At 35.2% G+C, this 20,689-nt stretch overlaps 1 protein-coding gene across 15 annotated transcripts in view; it reads left to right on the top strand.

Moving 5' to 3' along the window:
* ROBO1 (roundabout guidance receptor 1) overlaps window positions 1-20,689 on the top strand; it is a 1,167,403-nt gene that overhangs the window by 1,029,355 nt on the left and 117,359 nt on the right. For all 15 annotated transcript variants that reach the window (XM_016941499.4, XM_016941496.4, XM_063806043.1 and 12 more), the window contains 2 exons: window positions 17,690-17,810; window positions 18,161-18,299. In XM_016941499.4, the coding sequence (XP_016796988.2) occupies window positions 17,690-17,810; window positions 18,161-18,299 (260 nt within the window). The remainder of the gene's footprint in view (window positions 1-17,689; window positions 17,811-18,160; window positions 18,300-20,689) is intronic.

Below are 20,689 nucleotides of genomic sequence, written 5' to 3'. Positions count from 1 at the left end.
GGGATTTTTCCCATGACAGACTAGATCTGATCAACCCATCTAAAATGACACTTAAATTTGATTACGATATATCTTAACAAAAAACAACAAAGGGTTTTCATGGATTTTTTTCATATAATTTTTCCATTTGTTTTGTGTTCTAAATTTAGTATTTCCTATCTTGGTAACAGCATTGAAAATAGTATTTTAAATATATAGGGTTTAATAAATTTCCCTGCTTACTTATCCGTTAGGTACGGGGATGGCCTTATGTTGATTTAATTATTTTGTACATTCTGCATGTTATTACGAACATATAGAAATTCATCTTAAATGACTGAATATCGGAGGTTGTCACACAATCTCATTCAAAAAAGAAAATAAATTGCAGCAATTTAAATAGTAAGTTAAGCTTAATCTATGACCATCTTGGGAAAGGTCTGTTATGTCCAAAGCACATTTTTGAAACTGTCCTTACAACCAGACCTTGGTCAAGTCTGGTCAATTGTTGAAAATATTCAGATAATGATATCTTCTTTGCCTGTTTATTAGGATCCTTATGAGAATCAAACCACAGTAGTCAAAAGTATTTTGAGGACTGTTGATAACAGCCTCATTATAAAGCGTTATTTTAAGTTCTCCTGTCTTGATTTTCAGTTCATGTTCATTCTACACTGAATTTAATAACTTGGAGAGGTGAAAGATATTTAACTTCAGAAATTAAAGCAAACCTTTTGAATTAGATATTTCGTGGATCAAAAAACCAAACACTTGTAAAACTGTAGTATATCCTGTTTTGATCAATGTATAGGTTTACATCAATATATAAGTCTCAATGTGTAAGATATATACCTTTATGGGCTTTATAATGTATAATCTGCATGCCCATTTTTGTCCAGGTCCTTTGAGACAGATAATTTTAATTCCTTATAAAGTGCTTATATCTTTACGTAAACTGACTCCAGGACCATAGTCGGGGTGCAGTGTGTTTAGATGCAGAGGTAAGGTAGTAGAGACCAAAGATTGCCAGACAAAATATTTTCTAGTTCAACAAATAATCTCTGGTGCCTTTGAGAAACAATATACTATATATTTTCAAGTTTCATCTAAGTACTATAATGAACTTATATATGAATTAAAGTCCTCAGTTTTGATATCATGCCATGTTGACATGCTATCCTACTTTGACTGTTGCAAACTGTTTGTCAGTATTCTCTTAAATCTCCTGAGATGATTCTGGAGGGTTTTTTTTTTTTTTCCCCAAATGGATTTCCCAAAAAACAAGTCTTTTGGTTTTATTTGTTTGTTTGAGACAGGGTATCTCTCTGTCGTCCAGGCTGGAGTGCTGTGGTGTGAACATGGCTCACTGCAGCCTCAATCTCCTGGGCTCAGGTGATCATCCCACTTCAGCCATGTGAGTAGCTGGGACTACAGTATGTGCAACCATATCCAGCTATTTTTTTTTTTTTTTTTGTGGCGGTGGGGTCTCACCATGTTGCCAAGGTTGGTCTTCTGTAGGGCTGGGATTATAGGCATGAGTCACCACACTCAGACCCAAAACAGTTTTGCATACTTTTCCAAAAGTTAGTTCCACTCACATGTTAGTTTCAGTCAAAGTAACATTAGATGACATAGAGGACTGCCTCACCAAGTATGCCTATGCTGCCTTCCACATGGAATTCCGCCAACTCTTGAAAATCACTGAGACGAAACCTGATATGGTTGCATGCTGCTAGTTAGCATCCATGATCTATTAGTCAAAATAGACCTTCCAGAAAGCAGAAGGTGTCTCAGAAATTGGAGTAATCAGCCAAAAAGAAAGTTGTACTTCATAATTCAAAATAATACAGTATATTAAGCAGAAGTGCTGTATTAAAATGATACAAAATGAACACACATGGTCAAATAACAAACCTGCAATAGGAATTTTGGATTAGGTTGCCACCCCAGCATAGAAAGCAGACATGCAAATGTTGTTTCTTCTCTTACTTTTTTCTTAAAATATATGCTTACACAAGCAGCTAGGGTTTCTTCAGTTTCCAGGCACTTTGATATATCTGATCAGGCCATTAAATTTCTCCCAATAGCCAAGGACTTTTGGGATGTTACTACTGTCAGGGAGCAGTTTGTTTAATTATAGCTTAAAGTAGTTTGCCAAGTTAAAGGCACAATCTTTTGTGGGTTCATGGATGATGTCCTAAATAGTTTATTTAATTCTCAATGTTCCATTGATCAGGTGAAATATTTCTCTAAAATATAGTTTTAGAATTTATCTCAAAGAATTGTTTATACATTTTATCTTTAATTTGGAAAAAATATTTAAATATCAATACTTTTTAGTAATTCCCTATTTTTAAAAAGTTTACTTTTCTAATTGCTTGTAATCGTTCTGGTTGCTTATGATAGTATGGACTGCATTTTTTTCTTTCTGTGGACATCAAGCAAAATGAATTGTAATCTTTAAAAAAAAACAAATAGTACATTCAAAAGGGCATTTGATTTTACAAGATATTGTAAACAATAGCCTTTCCTTAAAACAGAGTCCAAAATGCAGAAATCAAAGAAATTTTCTTAAGGCTTTTAGTTTTCAATTATTTTTAATCTGATCACTTTACAGGGGATTGAGATTTCCTTTTCATTACTTGCAATTGGTGATGATTAACATTATTTCTTCATCTTGCCCACATTATCACTTTTATTTAAATATTCTCTCTCAAAGAATAATTCTAAGTTTTATGGTGAGGCTAATATCTCCTCAATCAAATGCTGATTCTGCAATTCTTTTGTTTAAAGGTTAGTTGCTTTAACCAAACAGCTCTTGGTAACATCTGACCACTTCAGTTTTTATCTCCTTAAAACCAAAGAATTTGATAATATGATAAATTGTACACTTGTAAAATAATCTGTTGTGCATTAACAAAATTACTACCAGATGGTACAGGTTTACTCTTCTTAAATCTTACAAATCGAGGTGATCACAAAGCTTTAAAAGCCTATTGCATTAGAAACAGGCTTTTGTTTAAGTCACCTTTAAGAGCATCATATTGTATGGGAACATTTCAAAAGCAGTTGAGCTTAATCTGTATAATAGTGGCTGGAAATAATGTAAATTTGTCTCTTTGAGTGGATAGAGTACAATTTACTAAGGAATCCATGATTTCTTATTCCTTAGCCTATTCACATGCATGGTGTCACTCTTCTCTCACCTCGATATATGACATCACTGTATTGTTCCATGCATCATGTATATAAAAGATCATGCCACATTTCCCCATCTTTATTAGGGAAGCTTATAAATATTCTGATTAACCTTTAAACATTCATGATAATAAGCACATGTTTGCATGGGAAGAGAAGAGCCATTCTTCTTCATAGAAATGTATGTGGGATATTTACCTTACAACATTAGTCCTACAGACAACACATGCAAATATGAAATGTAAACATACACATTGTTTTTTTTCTGCTGACAGTTACATGGACTAATGGCCATTAGGTTGGATGTCCAGATTGGTTAGGCTTAAATATGGGGTGTGCTGGAAGGGGGAACTTCAATGTAATATGCTTAAGGAGGTCCATGGATAGCACCTATTTGTTCTTCCAGCCATTCAGTTTGGGGATCTATACGTTTTAAAAATATTGTGAATTTGTAGTTTATGGCGTGAGAAGCAAAGAAAATATAAGCTGTTGTTCTCTATCTCAAAGAAAGCCCTCTATAGAAGCTTTACTTTGGATCTATGTAGAATGAGCTTCAGTGTACTTACCAAATGATCTGGAGCAAGTTTTGATACTCTCAGAGCCTTAATTTTCTAATCCAAAATATAGGAAAATACACCTTGTGAGAATGTTTTCGACGTTAAAAATAATGCATGTAACAATGCTATGTATATAGCTGGTGTTGGTGTATCACAGTTCTCATTAATTAAAACAATACCAGTAATACAGATTGTTGCTTAAATACATTGGCACATTTATTAAATTGACCACAGATTCACTGATGCATTTTTTGTGTACTGCAGGAAGAACTGTCAAAGGCGGTTTACACACAGGACATAATGTTTTTCAGATGTTAAGCTTTTGCAATTCTTAAGTTCTTTAAAATTTCTATAGAAACACCAGAGAATTTAAATACATTTGTTATTTTAGTATGGAGTGGTCAGAATTTGAATTTGTCTGCTATAATGCAGTATAAAATAGTGTGCTTTTCACATAAATTTGAAGATAGTCAGCATTTTTTTTCAGAAGAGATGACTGAAATCATAAGAATTCTGTATGTCCAATCTCTTAGATTGTGAACAATTCTGATAGTGTACTTTCTATGTAAGTGCTGTGTTTTTAAATGTTAAAACTAGGAGAAAGTTTTTGCCATCACAGAACATATATTCTATGCAGAAGAAAGGCAGGAAATGTCAGATCAAGCTTTTTTCATTGATTTTACTTTGTTCTTTAATCTTCACACTGACTGATATAACTTCTAATGCAGGCTTTCCCATCCCTAAATGCTGGAACTCTTAAGATAGGTTTATATGGAAACAACCTAGGATGCACAAGATTCTGATTTTTCAGCTCAAAGTTCCAACAGTATAACCTAGACGTAGGTTAGAAGCCATATAAAACACTCATACCCCTTATTACAATTAATACCGTTTGTATTACATTTTCTGTTCAGCATGCTTTTGTCTTGGCTATGGAATGGAACCATTTATGACTAAGAAAGAACATTCCAAATAAATATCCCTCCAAACAGTTTTTACAATACTCTTTACACAGATCATTTTCTCTTTTATTTTGTTTTCACCAATAACTATAGAAATACAAATGGTCAGGATGAGTTTATTTTTATTTCTTATTTGTCCATGAGTTAATTATTAGTTCTCAGGAAATAGCAAAAGTACCTATTGATAATTTTGAAGTTTAATGTAGCCCACCAGAAAGCTCCTTTTTAAGCGCTAGGTCAGACCTGTCTTTCTAAGGTCGTATTTTCTTCCTCACATTGAAGAATTAGCCTACTTGCTTCCTCTAAGGATGTATGTAGAAATATTTTAATTCATGTTAACATGTGTATTGTTGGAAGATATGGGATTTATTTATGTTTTGAACGTGTTTTCCATAGGAAATGAGGCACAAATTTGCCAAATGAGTGAGCTACATTCTAGCATAATCTCGTGTTCAACAAAGGAGGGTGAAGCAACTGGCCATATGGATATTGAATCTCTTACCCTGGTCTGATGAGCCCTAACTTCTGATTAATCAATTAAGCTTGTCACTTGCAAGCTCTTCTTTTTCTCCTTTGACTCTTTGGGATTAAAATACCACAGAATGTGCGTGAGTGTTTACTTCAATTTGTAGCTATTTTAGGAATATTTCTTCTTCTGTAGAATCTTAATTAGTAATATTAAATGCTGTTTATATTTTTGAATAAAAAATGCATTTCTGTAAAGTAAAATTGGTCAATCTGTATCAAGGAATCCCTTGCATACCCAACCTTGATTTGACTTTGCCATGGTTATGAGTCTTCTACAGAATGTAAGTCAATGTAAATTTCAAGGGTAACAAGTTATACGTGATCTCTGGAAAAGGCTTTATCTTAGCAAGCATTTGGTAGTGAGGGGATTTCTCACACTGGACCAAATTATAGAGCTAAGTGTAAGAACCCAGAGAGAGGAAAAGGGATTTACTGTTGGCAAAGTATTTTCAGCTGGTGTACTTGTAATTCAAAAGAGCCAAGAGTTTGAAAATAAGCTTTTCTCCCCTCAAATACTATGAACATTTGTCATCTTTATTTCTAAAGTATAGTCATAATTCCCTTGTAGATTTTTATTTCAGGCTGTCTTAGCTGTGACTGTATGTAAATTCAGAATTAGAGCCAGATGGTTGGAAGAGGTGATAAAAAGCAAACCTGGTTTTGTGGGAAAGTGAAAATTACCCATAAGACTTTGTTTTTTACCTTTAAAACAGCAGGACACTGTTTCATGAGACCTGTGAAGGAAATAATACATTAACTTTAATAGCTATAAGCTAAATCAATTTTTTATATTAAGGCTGAATGCTACCATGTAATCTACCTAGAATTTTCATAGAGGTAAAAATCAATTAGCTTTCTTACTTTTAGAAGATAGCTAGCAAAGGCTAAAACCACTCTTTATATTGCCTCCTTTTATAGGATTCACTTTGGGGTTCTATTCTTAATAATTTGGGAACCAGACACCTGGGGAAATCTGCTAAAAAGCCTTCACTGTTTCATCTGCTCTCCATTTCATCAGCACTCAGCAGTTGTCTGTTCCTGGTTAATACTATAAATTAGAAGGGACCTTCCTGGTTGATTGCTTTAGGCTACGTACCTCTGTCTAGCCCAGGAAAATGGGTGTCCAGCAGAAAAATGCCATACCCAAGGCTTCATATTGTCTTTGAGCTACACCTAAGCAAGCAAAATTGTTGTGTTTAAAGAGGGCTGTGTTACTTCTTTCTATTATTACTTATTAAAATTAGGAATCATGAAAAGGATCTCTGGTGATATACATTGGATAGAGAGCAAGATACTAATTTATACTTTCACAAAGAAAATCATCCTTTCCTTTAACTATGTCTGTCTGCAGGGTGGCTCCCACTTACCTGCAATTAGCAACACAGCTCTTCCTGATGTAGTCTATAATCAAATTATCATAGGTGTGCTTCTGCAGCAGCAAACAGCCAACTACCAATTTATCAATTGTTATGAGGAAGAAATGAGAAATTTAGGAGGAGAAATGGAAATAGCAGAGAAGTGCAGCTGCCAGAGTCCTAGGCGGGGACTCTCCCAGGCCTGTGTTCTCAGCTGGCAGCTCACCAAGCTGTGCAAAGAGCCACGTGTTCCCACTGGGATAATTGCTTTTTCTGCATGAGTCTCTTGTTGCTTCTCTCTGATGATCAAGTGTGTTTAAACTCCTGGCTGAATTCATGTTGGTTTTCAAATGGTATTGTAAAGTGTACCAGGAAACAAATGAAACGGGATCATGTTCTCTTGTGTGTATGTAGCCCAGGCAAATATGGGACGCCAATGGAGAGATCCTAATTGCCTATTTTTCCTCCCAATTCCACTCCTAAGAGAGTAGTTGAAAGACCTGAAACAAGTTATGGCTTTTCTTCATGCAATGCTGTCCTTTTTTATGTCACCAGGAATTTTTAGAATGGTCATTTGATTGCTTTCAATTTATCATTCTCATATTTTCTTTACAATGCGTGTGTACTTGCCCCGGTGTCCTTTTGTTATATAAAACATTTTTTGTGCAAACCCCAGGAACATTATTTACACTTTGAGTAGGCTGTAAATGATGAAATACCCTTCACTTGAGAATAGACTAGTGAATAATTTGTAAAATCTAGGTACTTTTTACAGTTTAATTGAAAGCTGACTAATCTGGGTTTTTTTTTTTTATAACCTAGAAGAAAAAACAAAATCTTATGAATATTGGTATACAATCTGTTTTCCTTAGTTTCATCCATCTTGGGGTACAGTGCTGTCATTTTGTGTTATGAGTTCATATTGGACTGGTCTTGAGTTAAAGACAAGTTTACCCGACAGCCTGTGAACGCACAGCATGAAACCAGATCATATCTAATCAAGAGACTCGAGTGGGAAATAATTAAAATAATGCATTTCTCCTTCCTCCTTTTCCTTCTCCTCCTCCTTCCCCTTTCTCTCTCTTTTAGGGCTCTGCGAACCAGAATAAAATAGGAATAGAGGGAGGTAAAAAATTTTGGGAAAATGAAACAAGAATCAATAGCTTTTATAAAAAATAGAAAGATCAAAAAATCATTAATAAACTTTGCTAACCAAGAAGAACTGTGATTTGGCTGAGGTTTATTGTTTATTTAATCTAAAATAAAATGTTTGCTTTGATATTTAAATATAAAATCATTTTGTCATAAATACATAGAATTTTAAAATTATTTTGTGAGATTAGTACAAATAAATATATAAAATATACATTTTTATAGAATATATAAAAATGAATTTCTTGAAATTTGTTCTTATACTTAGAAGTATTGGTCACTAGATCAGTAAATATAAGTTGCTCTCTATCAATGATTTTTGATGGTGATGGTTTTGAATCGATTTATGAACAATTTACATTTTTATCTGATAGCTAACTACATTAAAATGTAGGTCTTAAAGACAAAATTATTAATGTGTGTGTTCAGAAATATAATTTATTAAACCATAGTTAACAAAAACATGAAATTATTTAATAAGAGATGTAGTTTTTTTTTGAGACGGAGTCTCGCTCTGTCGCCCAGGCTGGAGTACAGTGGTCCGATCTCGGCTCACTGCAAGCTCTGCCTCCTGGGTTCACGCCATTATCCTGCCTCAGCCTCCCGCGTAGCTGGGACTACAGGCGCCGCCACCACGCCTGGCTAATTTTTTGTATTTTTAGTGGAGACGGGGTTTCACCGTGTTAGCCAGGATGGTCTCGATCTCCTGACCTTGAGATCCACCCGCCTCGGCCTCCCAGAGTGCTGGGATTACAGGCATGAGCCACCGCGCCCGGCCGAGATGTAGTTTTTTAAAGTATTCTTTTTGCACTACCTACCTGGGAATATGACAAAGAAATATTATAAAATAAGAAATACTGTATTTTCTTTTATATTATATAATATCTGAATTATATGAATTATTTTTACTTGATTATATATTTTTATGTTACTATGATACTTTTGGGATTGATTATCCAATTCTTTGTCTGTCATTTGTACAAAATAATTATGGTACTAGCAATGTTTTTGCTTAATTAGAATGCAATAAAGCATGATTATTTTTGAAAAATAGGATGGCATGCATTAGAAAATATGAATGCTTTAATCTGAACTGCCTAACATTAAAGGCTGATATTATTCTTGTAGCCAGATTGGAAAGTAATGGGTATTACTTTACCTCCTCCTATTCTCTGCACCCTCCTCAAACAAGTTATTTTTTCTGGATTGTTACTGTTGTTGTTGTTGTTGTTACTAATTTGATGCCAAAATTTAAAGAAAGAAAAGCCGTTATTGTTGTGACTCTTCCTCAAATGTTTCTGTTGAAAGGAGTCCTTAGGGATCATCTAAAACTGTACTGCAGCTGATTTCACCAAGGGGAATGTCTGGGGGCTATGACTGGCCATCTGGGTTACCTGCATCTCATTGTTGTTAAGAAGCCATGCCAGGCACATCTGTAGTTCACAACAGCTTGCTCTCTATTCTCTAGGTCAAAGATCCACGCAGAATTGACAGCATTTCTATGAAGAGATATTCTGCTCAAGGAGAGTTAGTGGTGAATTGTTTAAGGATGATACGCTAGACTATCATTCAAAACCTCTCATCTCACTTACTTTGCAAAATAGTATGAAAACGGGTTGGTGGTAAAGAATCAAGTTTTTTTCTGAAAAAATAATTTCTAAACTCAGGTGCTTTAGACAACTTCATTCTTCATGTGAATCCCACTCGTCAAGCCCTTTCTACTGTAAATCAATATTTTCAAACCTTTAATCTTTTAGAAAATTGTAAAAATTTAGTACTGCATAATTTCTTATTGGTATGATGATGCCTATGTGTGTCTTATCTGTATTAGTTGAAACATATTTCTCTTTTAGCATTATAATCAAGATTCTATTATTCATTGTTTTGATGTATTTTTAAATAGTATTTTTAGTAAAGCACAGATTTTGCATGTAAAATATATTAAAGGAAATGAGATAAATTCTATGACAGTTTGGTGGTTAGCAATTTGAAATCATCTTTGAAGCCCTTAATATAATTAGCAGTTTTGTTTTTGGTCTGTTGAATTCAAGTCACATTAGGTTAATGTAATTAAAAGCAGAAAAGAATTTGTGTAGCCAAACTAGTTAATTAGCTCCAGTCTGTTTACTGTGTTAACCTAGAGGTGTATGGATAACATTGTGGGGGTGATGTCTGAAAAAAAAAAAAAATTCCTGTGTAACAGATACTGCAAATCATCTGACTTGCTTTAGGGTAGAAAATGAAGACATCACAAGGAGTTCATTTTAAGTTCATCTTTATTTCTGATTGTGAGCACTGATTTCAGGGTAAGCTGTGTACTCTCGGATAACCCAATCAAAAAACTTATGAATTTATGTTTTAAAAGGGAACTGAACAAAAAAAGTTTACTGAATTTACTTTTTTAAAGGCAGTATATTTCTTTGTGTGCAAAGTTAAATTTTGTTTCTTGTATTCTGGAAATAAGAATACTGATGCTAGTTTTTCCATGCTAACCAGAGACATAAAGTGGTTTTCTCCACTTTTGGTAGAAAAGCTACATCTTAAACCTGATTATTCTCTATAATTATTCAGTAAGCAATTCAGTAAAGGAGATGAAGGCAGGATTTCCTACTGCTCAGAGAAGTCTTTACCCCTAAGAAAAGTAGTCATTTCTAGTTTTTTACAGGGAAAATTCCTGATATATAAAAATCATATGTATTAAACACATCAAGAATTTTTACATTTTGTCATCTCTAAAACATTTTTTTTAACCTGAGACTATTACAAAGAAAAATAGGAAGTTTAAATATATTTGAAACTTTAAAATTCTTTATCTTCTTTTCCTCTCTCCTCTCTGTCTCTTTCCCAAAAAGGAGCAAGACCAGTGGGACATTTTTTTGTTTTGCTTTGCTTTCATCAAGTATGTTTATAGCTAAGGGCCTCTTTAAGCACTGTCTAGCGCTTATGGAAATGTGGGCTTCTAATGTGGTTACTATTGTGGGCTGGTAAGGTATATGGTAATGAGGAAGGAAGACCTCTGCCTTGAATTTTTGACATAGGCTAAATGCCAGCATATTGTCTGAAAGTTTAACATGTTCTGCTTCTCCACTACCCGGATTATGTTAATTGAATAGTGCTCCAGCAGTTCAGTGTTTAACATTGTGTCTGTTCATTACACAAACTAGTTTTTGATAGGTTTACAATTCGACTGTCAAATCCAGCCACAGGAAGAGACCTGCCAAGAAATATTTTAGCTTATTTTAAATAGTGCTGTTTTCACATTTATAGTGTTTTGTTTGTGTTAGACATATTTTTCTTCCCTATGTAGACAGAGAAAATGTTCATTTTTGGCTTACATAGGGGCACCACAGTTTAAAATGTATAAACTCACCCTAAATTTACAATCATTATTTTTATATGACTCAACATAAGATGTTGATTTCTTTTTGCTTTTTTTGTGTGTGTGACAGAGTCTCACTCTGTCGCCCAGGCTGGAGTGTAGTCGCGTGATTTCGGCTCACTGCAACCTCTGCCTCACAGCTTCAAGCGATTCTCCTGCCTCAGCCTCCAGAGTAGGTGGGACTACACGCATGTGCCAGCACATCAGGCTTTTTTTTTTTTTTTTAGTAGAGATGGGGTTTCACCATGTTGGCCAGGCTGGTCTCAAACTGTTGACCTCAGGTGATCCGCCCACCTCTGCCTCCCAAAGTGCTGGGATTACAGGTGTGAGCCACTGTGCCCAGCCAAAATGTTGATTGTTACTAGTAGGCACTGCTTGAAAGTGGGTATGTTATATTCGATCAGGGTCATAATACTATGTTGTTTTTCTGTTCTTTTGTTTATTGAAATGAACAGCCCACCATGTATTCCGTATTTGTGACCGTTGAGAGTAGAATTATGGCCTTTTAAGATCCATTTCAATGTAGTCATTGACATAATGCCAAAATTAATTTGAATTTATGGAAATTGAAAACTGGCATGTTTCTTCTGTTTCTGAAGTTCATTTGCCCTACTTTGTGGTTTGTTCTTTCACTTTTACCAGTTTCTATCTCTATCATCCCTGAGGCAGTGTCTCCCAGGCTTGGTGAGGCTTGTTTATTTTTTCATTTTTTGTATCATCTACTTTGGGGTCCTTAACCATTATTGTCAGTGAGTATATAACAGAATGTTGTATTTTATAATGAAATTGGTTTATTGTTGAGATGGGAAATTTATGCGGGAGAATATACGAATCTGGGAAATCTCAGCAGTTTTTCCTTAACTACCTTGCCTCCATTAAGAACCGCTGTTTTGGAGGAAATAATAATGATCTATAAAGCCTAAAATTTACTTGTTTCTAAGTCTTATGCTGTGTCAATGCAAATATATATTTTCCTGATGAAACCAGTGGAAGTTGTTTAGTAATTACAGTCATGCATTGATTAATGACAGGGTTATATTCTGACAAATGCGTTGTTAGGTGATTTTATTGTGTGCGACCATGATAGAGTTTACTTATACAAACCTACATGGTATAGCCCTGTTACACACCTAGGCTATATGATATAGCCAGTTCCTCCTAGGCCACAAACCTGTACAGTATGCTACTGGATTGAATACTGTAGGCAATTCTAACACAACGGCAAGTTTTTTGTGTATCTAAATCTATCTAAATGTAGAAAAGGTGATGCACTGGAAACGATCTTACAACAGCCGCAACATCACTAGGAATTTTTCAGCTCCATTATCATCTGATGGGATCGTCATCATATATGAGGCTCATCCTTAACCAAAATGTTATTATGTGACCTATAATTGTAATATTAATAAAAAGCTACTGGATTTAGCCTAAGAAAGGAATATTGTTTTTGATTAGACAGATCAAAAACAATATTAAATCATTAACTGCGTATGTGTAATAAATAATTATAATAATAATGTGCAGGCATTTTTCTAAGTGCTTTATATGGTTTATTTCATAATCTTCATAATATCTTTAGAGTTATATATTAATAGGATTCCCATTTTAGAGTTGAAAAGCAGAGATACAGAGGAACTAATATCCTGGCTAAAGTTACACATATATAATAAAAAGTAGTCTGACTCCAGAGCCCATGCTCACTTTGCTTTCCTAAGTATATGTATCTGATAATTTATCTAGGATTTAGAAATCTTTTTTTAAAATGTTACATTTTCATATATATTTTGTTGTCTTTGGGTTTTACCTAGGTAATTTTGGTAAAGAATACCTTGAGTAGAAAAACAAAGGTGCTATTTAGTTGACCTTATTTAGTCATTGATGATTAATATCTCTGCTATTGTTACAAAAGTGCATTTTTCTCACTAAAAATGTTTTGCAAATGTAATATTTTTCAGGCCTTGATTTGTTTTATATTGCTGCATTGATATGAAAGTTTTACATGTATGAACACTGTGTAACCATATGCTTTTAGTCATATTATGTTACTAATGAAAACAGCTTTTCATGATGCTTATCCGCTAACATTTCTTGTAGAAAAATTTGACAGAGTAAACAAACTCCAGCTTTGTTTACTTACAAAGGATAGAGAAAGTATTTGTAAAATGCCTGGTGGGTTACTTTCAATTTACACAGCCAATGTGATTTAGTTGTAAAAGATGGCTGTAAAATAAATTTTTATTGAAAAGAAACAGTTTTTCTGTCTATATTCAATACCAAACACACGGATAATGTGCTCCCAAAGAATAGGTCTGATAGATTCAGTTATACAATTATTTTCATGATTAAGCCAAGTGTAATATATAGTTGGAGCTATAGTAATAGGGTGTATACTACAAATTCCTTAGGCCTTTATAGCTGTCTTTGAATTTTGGTTTACCTCAGCTATTGTTTCCTCCCATTCATCTTGAAATTGGAATTTTTTCATGTCTGTGAATCTCCTGGCAGTGCCCTCATTACTCTTGTTAACTAAATCCCCCTCCTTCTCCATTTGTATAGATTCTTTCAACATATAATAGCATTGGGCTGTAATATATAATGTTAATTGGTGGCCCACGTGTGCATAAGCAAGTTGATTTAAAACTCTACATTCCCAAGTATTTAAGATTTGTAACAGTAAATTAGTACTGTATTATACTGAAGCTGTAGAAATAAATCTAAGCTGTTGCAAATTATTTATATGTTATTATCCTTTGACTCACAATTTTTCTATGTATTTGAATATGTCTTAAAATTGTCCTTAAAGCCTTACATTTTATAGTAGATAAAAACATTGAACACTTACTCACTCTTAAAACAAAGAGAATGTTAAATTATGTGTTTGTTTCCTCTTATTTTGGTATATCTTTTATGTATCATTGTACAATTCTTTCAGCAATGAACTTGTCTACTAAATATCCAGAGACTTCAAGGTTAGATTCTGAGACATAAGAAGAGGCTCGGTGTGCTATCCAAAGTTATAGAACTAATAAAGAAACATCTAGCTACACCTCAGCTCACTTAACTTCCATTTCAGATATTGGATTTTTCATCTTCCTCTTTTCCTGTAATAATTTTGTTTCCTTAGGATTTTTGGAAATGCTTATGCGAGTGTTCCAAAATCAGCGCATGAAAGGTTACAAAAGTTCTTAGGAAGATTTTGATAAGATGATACTCAAATTGTTCTGGACCTCAAGAACTCAAGTTTTTTAAACTCAAGTTTATTAAGCAGTAATTAAGATAATAAGGATGTGAGCTGTGCATTTATTTTCATTTGTACAACTCGTATAGCCAAAGACACATATCTTTTTTTTTTAAATTATACTTTAAGTTTTAGGGTGCATGTGCACAACCTGCAGGTTTGTTACATATGTATACATGTGCCATGTTGGTGCGCTGCACCCATCAACTCATCATTTACGTTAGGTATATCTCCTAATGCTATCCCTCCACCGCCCCCACCCCCCACGCCACAACAGGTCCCAGTGTGTGATGTTCCGCTTCCTGTGTCCAAGTGTTCTCATTGTTCAGTTCCCACCTATGAGTGAGAACATGTGGTGTTTGGTTTTTTGTTCTTGTGATAGTTTGCTGAGAATGATGGTTTCCAGCTTCATCCACGTCCCTACAAAGGACATGAACTCATCCTTTTTTATGGCTGCATAGTATTCCATGGTGAATATGTGCCACATTTTCTTAATCCAGTCTATCATTGATGGACATTTGGGTTGGTTCCAAGTCTTTGCTATTGTGAATAGTGCCATAATAAACATGCGTGTGCATGTGCCTTTATAGCAGCATGATTTATAATCCTTTGGGTATATACCCAGTAATGGGATGGCTGGGTCAAATGGTATTTCTAGTTCTAGATCCCTGAGGAATCGCCACACTGTCTTCCACAATGGTTGAACTAGTTTACAGTCCCACCAACAGTTTAAAAGTGTTCCTGTTTCTCCACATCCTCTCCAGCACCTGTTGTTTCCTGACTTTTTAATGATTGCCATTCTAACTGGTGTGAGATGGTATCTCATTGTGGTTTTGATTTGCATTTCTCTGATGGCCAGTGATGATGAGCATTTTTTCATGTGTCTGTTGGCTGCATAAATGCAAAGACACATATCTGACCTAAAGTCTTCACCTTGTTTCCACTTGTTGTGTGACATTGCACAAGTCATTTCCTCCCACAAAATTTTTACTATTTACAAGGCATTGTAACAGGGGTTCCCATGAGGAATTACATATGCTTCTCTGCCTCAATGTTCATACTAAGGTCAGGGGACTGACACTTGGAAGCATAATTAAAACATATTTTTACAATGCGCATACCAGAGGTATGTGGGAGAAGAGGTTATACTTTTCTGAACCACTGTTCCCTTTATTGAAAAGTGAGGTTATTTTAACATTTCCCCAAACAGTCTCACAGCAGGGTTATGATAAAGACAAAAATTTAAATGATATATTTATATTAAAATGACTTTATGAAACATAAGATAATTAGTAATATAAACCAATAGCCTTAAGTTGGGTATACCTTTAAGAATCCCACTTTGATACCTCCCAAGGAAATAACTGCACATATGAGAAAAGATATATACAAAAGAATGCTGATTTCAGTGCTGTTCATAAGCAGGAAGAATGAGATTTCTAAATTACCTAGCACTGATTTCTTAAATATCTATCAGTATGGGAATAGTTAGGTAAAATATAGTAAACCCAAATGTTAGAATTGTATGTAGCCTTGGAAATTGATGCTGAGGATCTGTGTAAAATTTCTTGAACATTTAAAATATAGTAATGCCTCATACTTTTGAAAATGCAGCTTATAAAACAGCGCATATCACGTGATTCTACTTTAGAAAAATTATGTGTACGTATATATGTTTATATGTGTATATGTATATATAAACATATATTCATGGTAAATGTGTATCTCTGTATATGCATGTGTGTATGTGAGTGTGTATGTATACACACATAATTGAAAGACAAATGTTCAAAAGTACTAACGCTAATTAATGTGCATTTTTTTGTGTGACGTTTTCTTTATATTTCTCTATTTGAAAATTTAAATATGTATGAAAAAATAAAACAATTTAACATATAACTGTTATAAACCTTATAGAAATATTTTAAATTGGATAACAGACTAACAATAGTAGTTTACGTTCAACAACAGTATTTGGAGTGACTACTGCGTGCAGGCGTTATTCTGGGTATGAGGGATAGAATGATGAATGATGCAGAGAAAAATCCCTGGATGGGAATCTGGAGCAGGCTGATCATTTGTTTATGATGCTACTGAAAAAAAATCAAGTTCTAAACTCACAAAAATTAAAAACTTTGTTAATGTTTTGTTTCCTCTAATATTTAAAGACTTGGCCAGAATACCTAGTTTGGATGCCTGGATTAAAATAAAGCCATTTAGGCATTCAAAACTGTGAGGGGACCTCACCTTTACAAAGTGGTAGTTTCAATGAACTCCATAATGTATTATGAAAAAAATGTGCTAGAATGTTTCCCTCCCTTCTTCCCTCCCTCCTTCCCTCTCTTTTTCCCTCTCTCCCTCCCTCCCTCTCTCCCTTCCTCCCTCCCTCCCTGCCTCCCTCCCTCCCTCTCTCCCTCCCTCCCTTCCTTCCTTCCTTCCTTCTTCCTTTATCTGGTTGGTAACTATGAGGTAAAAAACCTCTATGAATAAACATTCTGGAAATTTTCCCTAATAAAACCTTTCTAAGATCAGGACATTGTAGATATTCATGGGTAATTGAACTCAACTCTCATCCAAAAGCGTGTTAAATTAAGGATAGTCCAATCTTAATTCATGTTTAGTTTCAGTCGACTTCTTATACTGTATGTCTGCTTACATTTAAAATTAATTTTTATTCAATTAATTATATGTTCAAGAGTGTACCCAAGCATGTCTTTCCTGATGATTTACTGGGACCTGTTCATTCTCTGCCTCTCAAGTCCCCAAAAACCAGCTTGGGTGGCAGCAACATCACGTTTTTAAGGAAATGACAGGTTCTACTATGTTTTCACAATGAAGATACATTCCTTTAAAGCAACTCTGGCAAATTAAGTTATTAGAGACATTTTAATTAATTCATATAATGCTAGAATACATTTTCTTGAAATCACTTATAGCTAATACATATTTCTATATTAATTATAGTCATATGGTATTAAGAATTTTCTTTTTCTCTTTCCTCTTGCTAACTAAATTATTCACGCAATTTTTTATGGTTTTTCACTTAACTAAATAATATGAAATAACTTGGCCGGTTGGGCAACAAGTTTCTAGCTATACAGAATATAACTTTACATGAAATGTAAGTAAGGAGAAACATTTTTGCTTCTTTTATATTGTACCTTTGGAGTCAATTCTCTTTAAGGTTACTACCTAAAAATAGCAAATACTACATATCAGCTGTTGATGTAATTATGCTTTGATTTATATGCTTAGAAAGCAGTCTTCACTTACGAAGACATCTGTCATGTAAACATAGCTGAAGCAATTTTAATAGTATTCATGTGAAACTTTTTTTTAAGATACGAGGAGGAAAGCTCATGATCACTTACACCCGTAAAAGTGACGCTGGCAAATATGTTTGTGTTGGTACCAATATGGTTGGGGAACGTGAGAGTGAAGTAGCCGAGCTGACTGTCTTAGGTAAGTGTAATTTTATTTAATCTTCTCATTGAAAAATAGATCTCTTATCATTTTGTGTCTGTATACAAGGGAGAAAGAAAAATTGTTAAGCCAAATATTTTTTAGGGGGTGGGTAGAAAGAGGAGAGAAGAAATCAGAAAAGCAGCTTGAGATAAAATAGCCAAAGATGTGGGAGGAGGACTAGGAGGAAGCACTAAACCTAGGGAGAAGCTTCTAGAATGAGGGGACTCTGTGGAATAATTTCCTTGCTGATATTTTAAATTAAAAATATGCTCTTACTGAACTCCTAAAGTGTTTTTCAGCTGGTTCATTTTAAAAATTTACCTTAAGATGACTCTTTTTAATTTTAGAGAGACCATCATTTGTGAAGAGACCCAGTAACTTGGCAGTAACTGTGGATGACAGTGCAGAATTTAAATGTGAGGCCCGAGGTGACCCTGTACCTACAGTACGATGGAGGAAAGATGATGGAGAGCTGCCCAAATCCAGGTACACATGAGAGTTTCATGATATGATTTGTTAACTCAGCATTTCTACGTTTCTCATCACATCATCTCCACATCCGGGCCATTAGAATAGTCCATTCTAGAATCCTCTATCAGGGGCCAGATACAATACTGGAGATAATTAGAAACAGGAGGTTGCCATCCTGCTTTCTCTGAGGCTTTCAGAGAAGAACTGTGCATTCGTGACCCTGGGCTGCAGAGGGAACCTTTGTAAAATATGATATTCTTTAATATCACAGGTTTCTCTTCTGTTCAACCAGATGACAGTTAATACTAGTTTTTTGGTTTGGTAGTAGGCAGAAAAGGGAAGAAAGATACAGCCTTAAGGATGTATCTATGAGCCAATTAAAAATCAGGCTTCCTTTTCCTCAGCTAAAATACCACCAGAGAATGGTAGAAGAGGTTGGAGTTTCTTGATATCTGTCAAGTCCTTAAATTGGCCAGGAGCAGAGATGCACGAATCAGGGAGCCTTAGGGAATGAGCCATTCAAATAAAGGCTTTCGGGTACTGTCAGCGGGCCGTCTTCTCCATTATGTTCACTCATTCAGCAAACATGTGTTGAGCCTTCTGTCTAGGTGTTGGGATTACAGTAGTGGCTTAGACAGTTTCTGCTCTCAAGGAGCTCACAAAAGGAAATGCATTGATAGATACAGAATAACAATATCAAGCTGATATGGTTTGGCTTTGTGTCCCCACCCAAATCTTTCAACACCTTGAATCCTGAGATTCACATGTTAAGAGTGGAATCAGTTGGAGATGATTGAATCATAGGGGTGGTTTCCCTCATGCTGTTCTTGTGATAGTGAGTGAGTTCTCATGAGATCTGATGGTTTTAAAAGCGTCTGGCATTTCCCCTGCTGGCACTCATTCTCTCTCCTGTCGCCCTGTGAAGAGGTGCCTTCCGCCATGATTGTAAGTTTCCTGAGGTCTCCCAAGCCATGTGGAACTGTGAGTCAATTAAACATCTTTCCTTTATAAATTACCCAGTTTCGGGTATTTCTTCATAGCAGTGTGAGAACAGACTAATATACAAGCTCTTTTGTCACATAAAGGTAAACCTGTGCCAGCTCAGAGGGGGGAATTTGAATTTGGGAGAGAGTTCTGAAAGAAACATGACACATAAGTAATGTCTTGAAAAGTATGTATCAGTCTGATAAGCAAGGAAGAAGAAAAGAATATTCCAGGAAATGGGTTATCACAACACAGACACAAAGCTGAGAAGGAATGTCATCTCCTTTGAATGGCATAAAGTTTAGCATGGCTAGGTAGGGCATAGGATTTATGATGAGAAGTTATGAGATATCAGGTTGAAACTAAGAGGGGCTTTGTGTAATAAAGAATTCCTAATATTATATGCACATTGGTGAGCCAAGAGTGTTAGTATAGATAGGTGTACCCTTTAGAAAAATTAATTTTGTTGGCCGGGCCCAGTGGCACACACCTGTAATCTGAGCACTTTGGGAGGCTAAGGCGGGCGGATCACCTGAGGTCAGGAGTTCGAGACCAGCCTGGCCAACATGGTGAAACCTTGTCTCTACTAAAATACAAAAATTAGCCGGGCATGGTGGCACGCTATAATCCTATAATCCCAGCTGCTCGGGAGGCTGAGGCAGGAGAATTGCTTGAGCCTTGGAGGCGGAGGTTGCAGTGAGCCGAGATTGCGCCACTACACTCCAGCCTGAGCAGCAGAGTGTGACTCCATCTCCAAAAAAATAATAAGAAGAAAAATTAATTTCGTTAGCACTATGGGTGTTACATTATTCTGGGGAGAGGCTAGTGGCAGGGACACGATTTTTGTGGTTGTCCAGATCAGAGATGTAAACTGTCTGAACTGAGAGGTGAGATAGAGACAGGGCTCAACAGTAAAGAGAAATTTCTAAAACTAAAATGACAAATTGGATGACTTGTTAGATATAGACAGCTGGTGAAAGAAGATACGTAAATGTGTTAAGAAAAGGAGTTGGTTTATGTTAGGGGAAGAACAGAAAGTTTTATTTAATACATTAAATATTAGGTGCCTATGGGATGTGATGTCTAATTATTAGTTAGAAATCCAAATTTGGAACTTAGATGAATTAGGGATAGGAAATGTTTGTGTGGTAGATCAGTATGTAAACTATAGTAGATAACTTAACTCAGGGAGATCATGTAGAGTAAAAAGAGGACTAAAGTGAAAGTTCAAGGAAAACCTAACACTTAGGGGGAGGGAAGATGAGGCAAGACAAGTAAACTCGAAAATGAAAGTGGGTTCAAATTTCGACTCTGCCACCGAACTAGATGAGGACCAAGGCCAAGTTCCTTTACCTCCTATACCTCAGTGTCCTCATCCAAAAAATGGAGGTGAGCATAACAGTTATTTCATACCATTGTTA

This window comes from Pan troglodytes, chromosome 2 (assembly GCF_028858775.2).
Source record: "Pan troglodytes isolate AG18354 chromosome 2, NHGRI_mPanTro3-v2.0_pri, whole genome shotgun sequence".
NCBI classification, from domain to species: Eukaryota; Metazoa; Chordata; class Mammalia; order Primates; family Hominidae; genus Pan; species Pan troglodytes.
The sequence above is the reverse complement of the archived record's forward strand: the minus strand, read 5'-3'. Positions and strand labels throughout refer to the sequence as shown.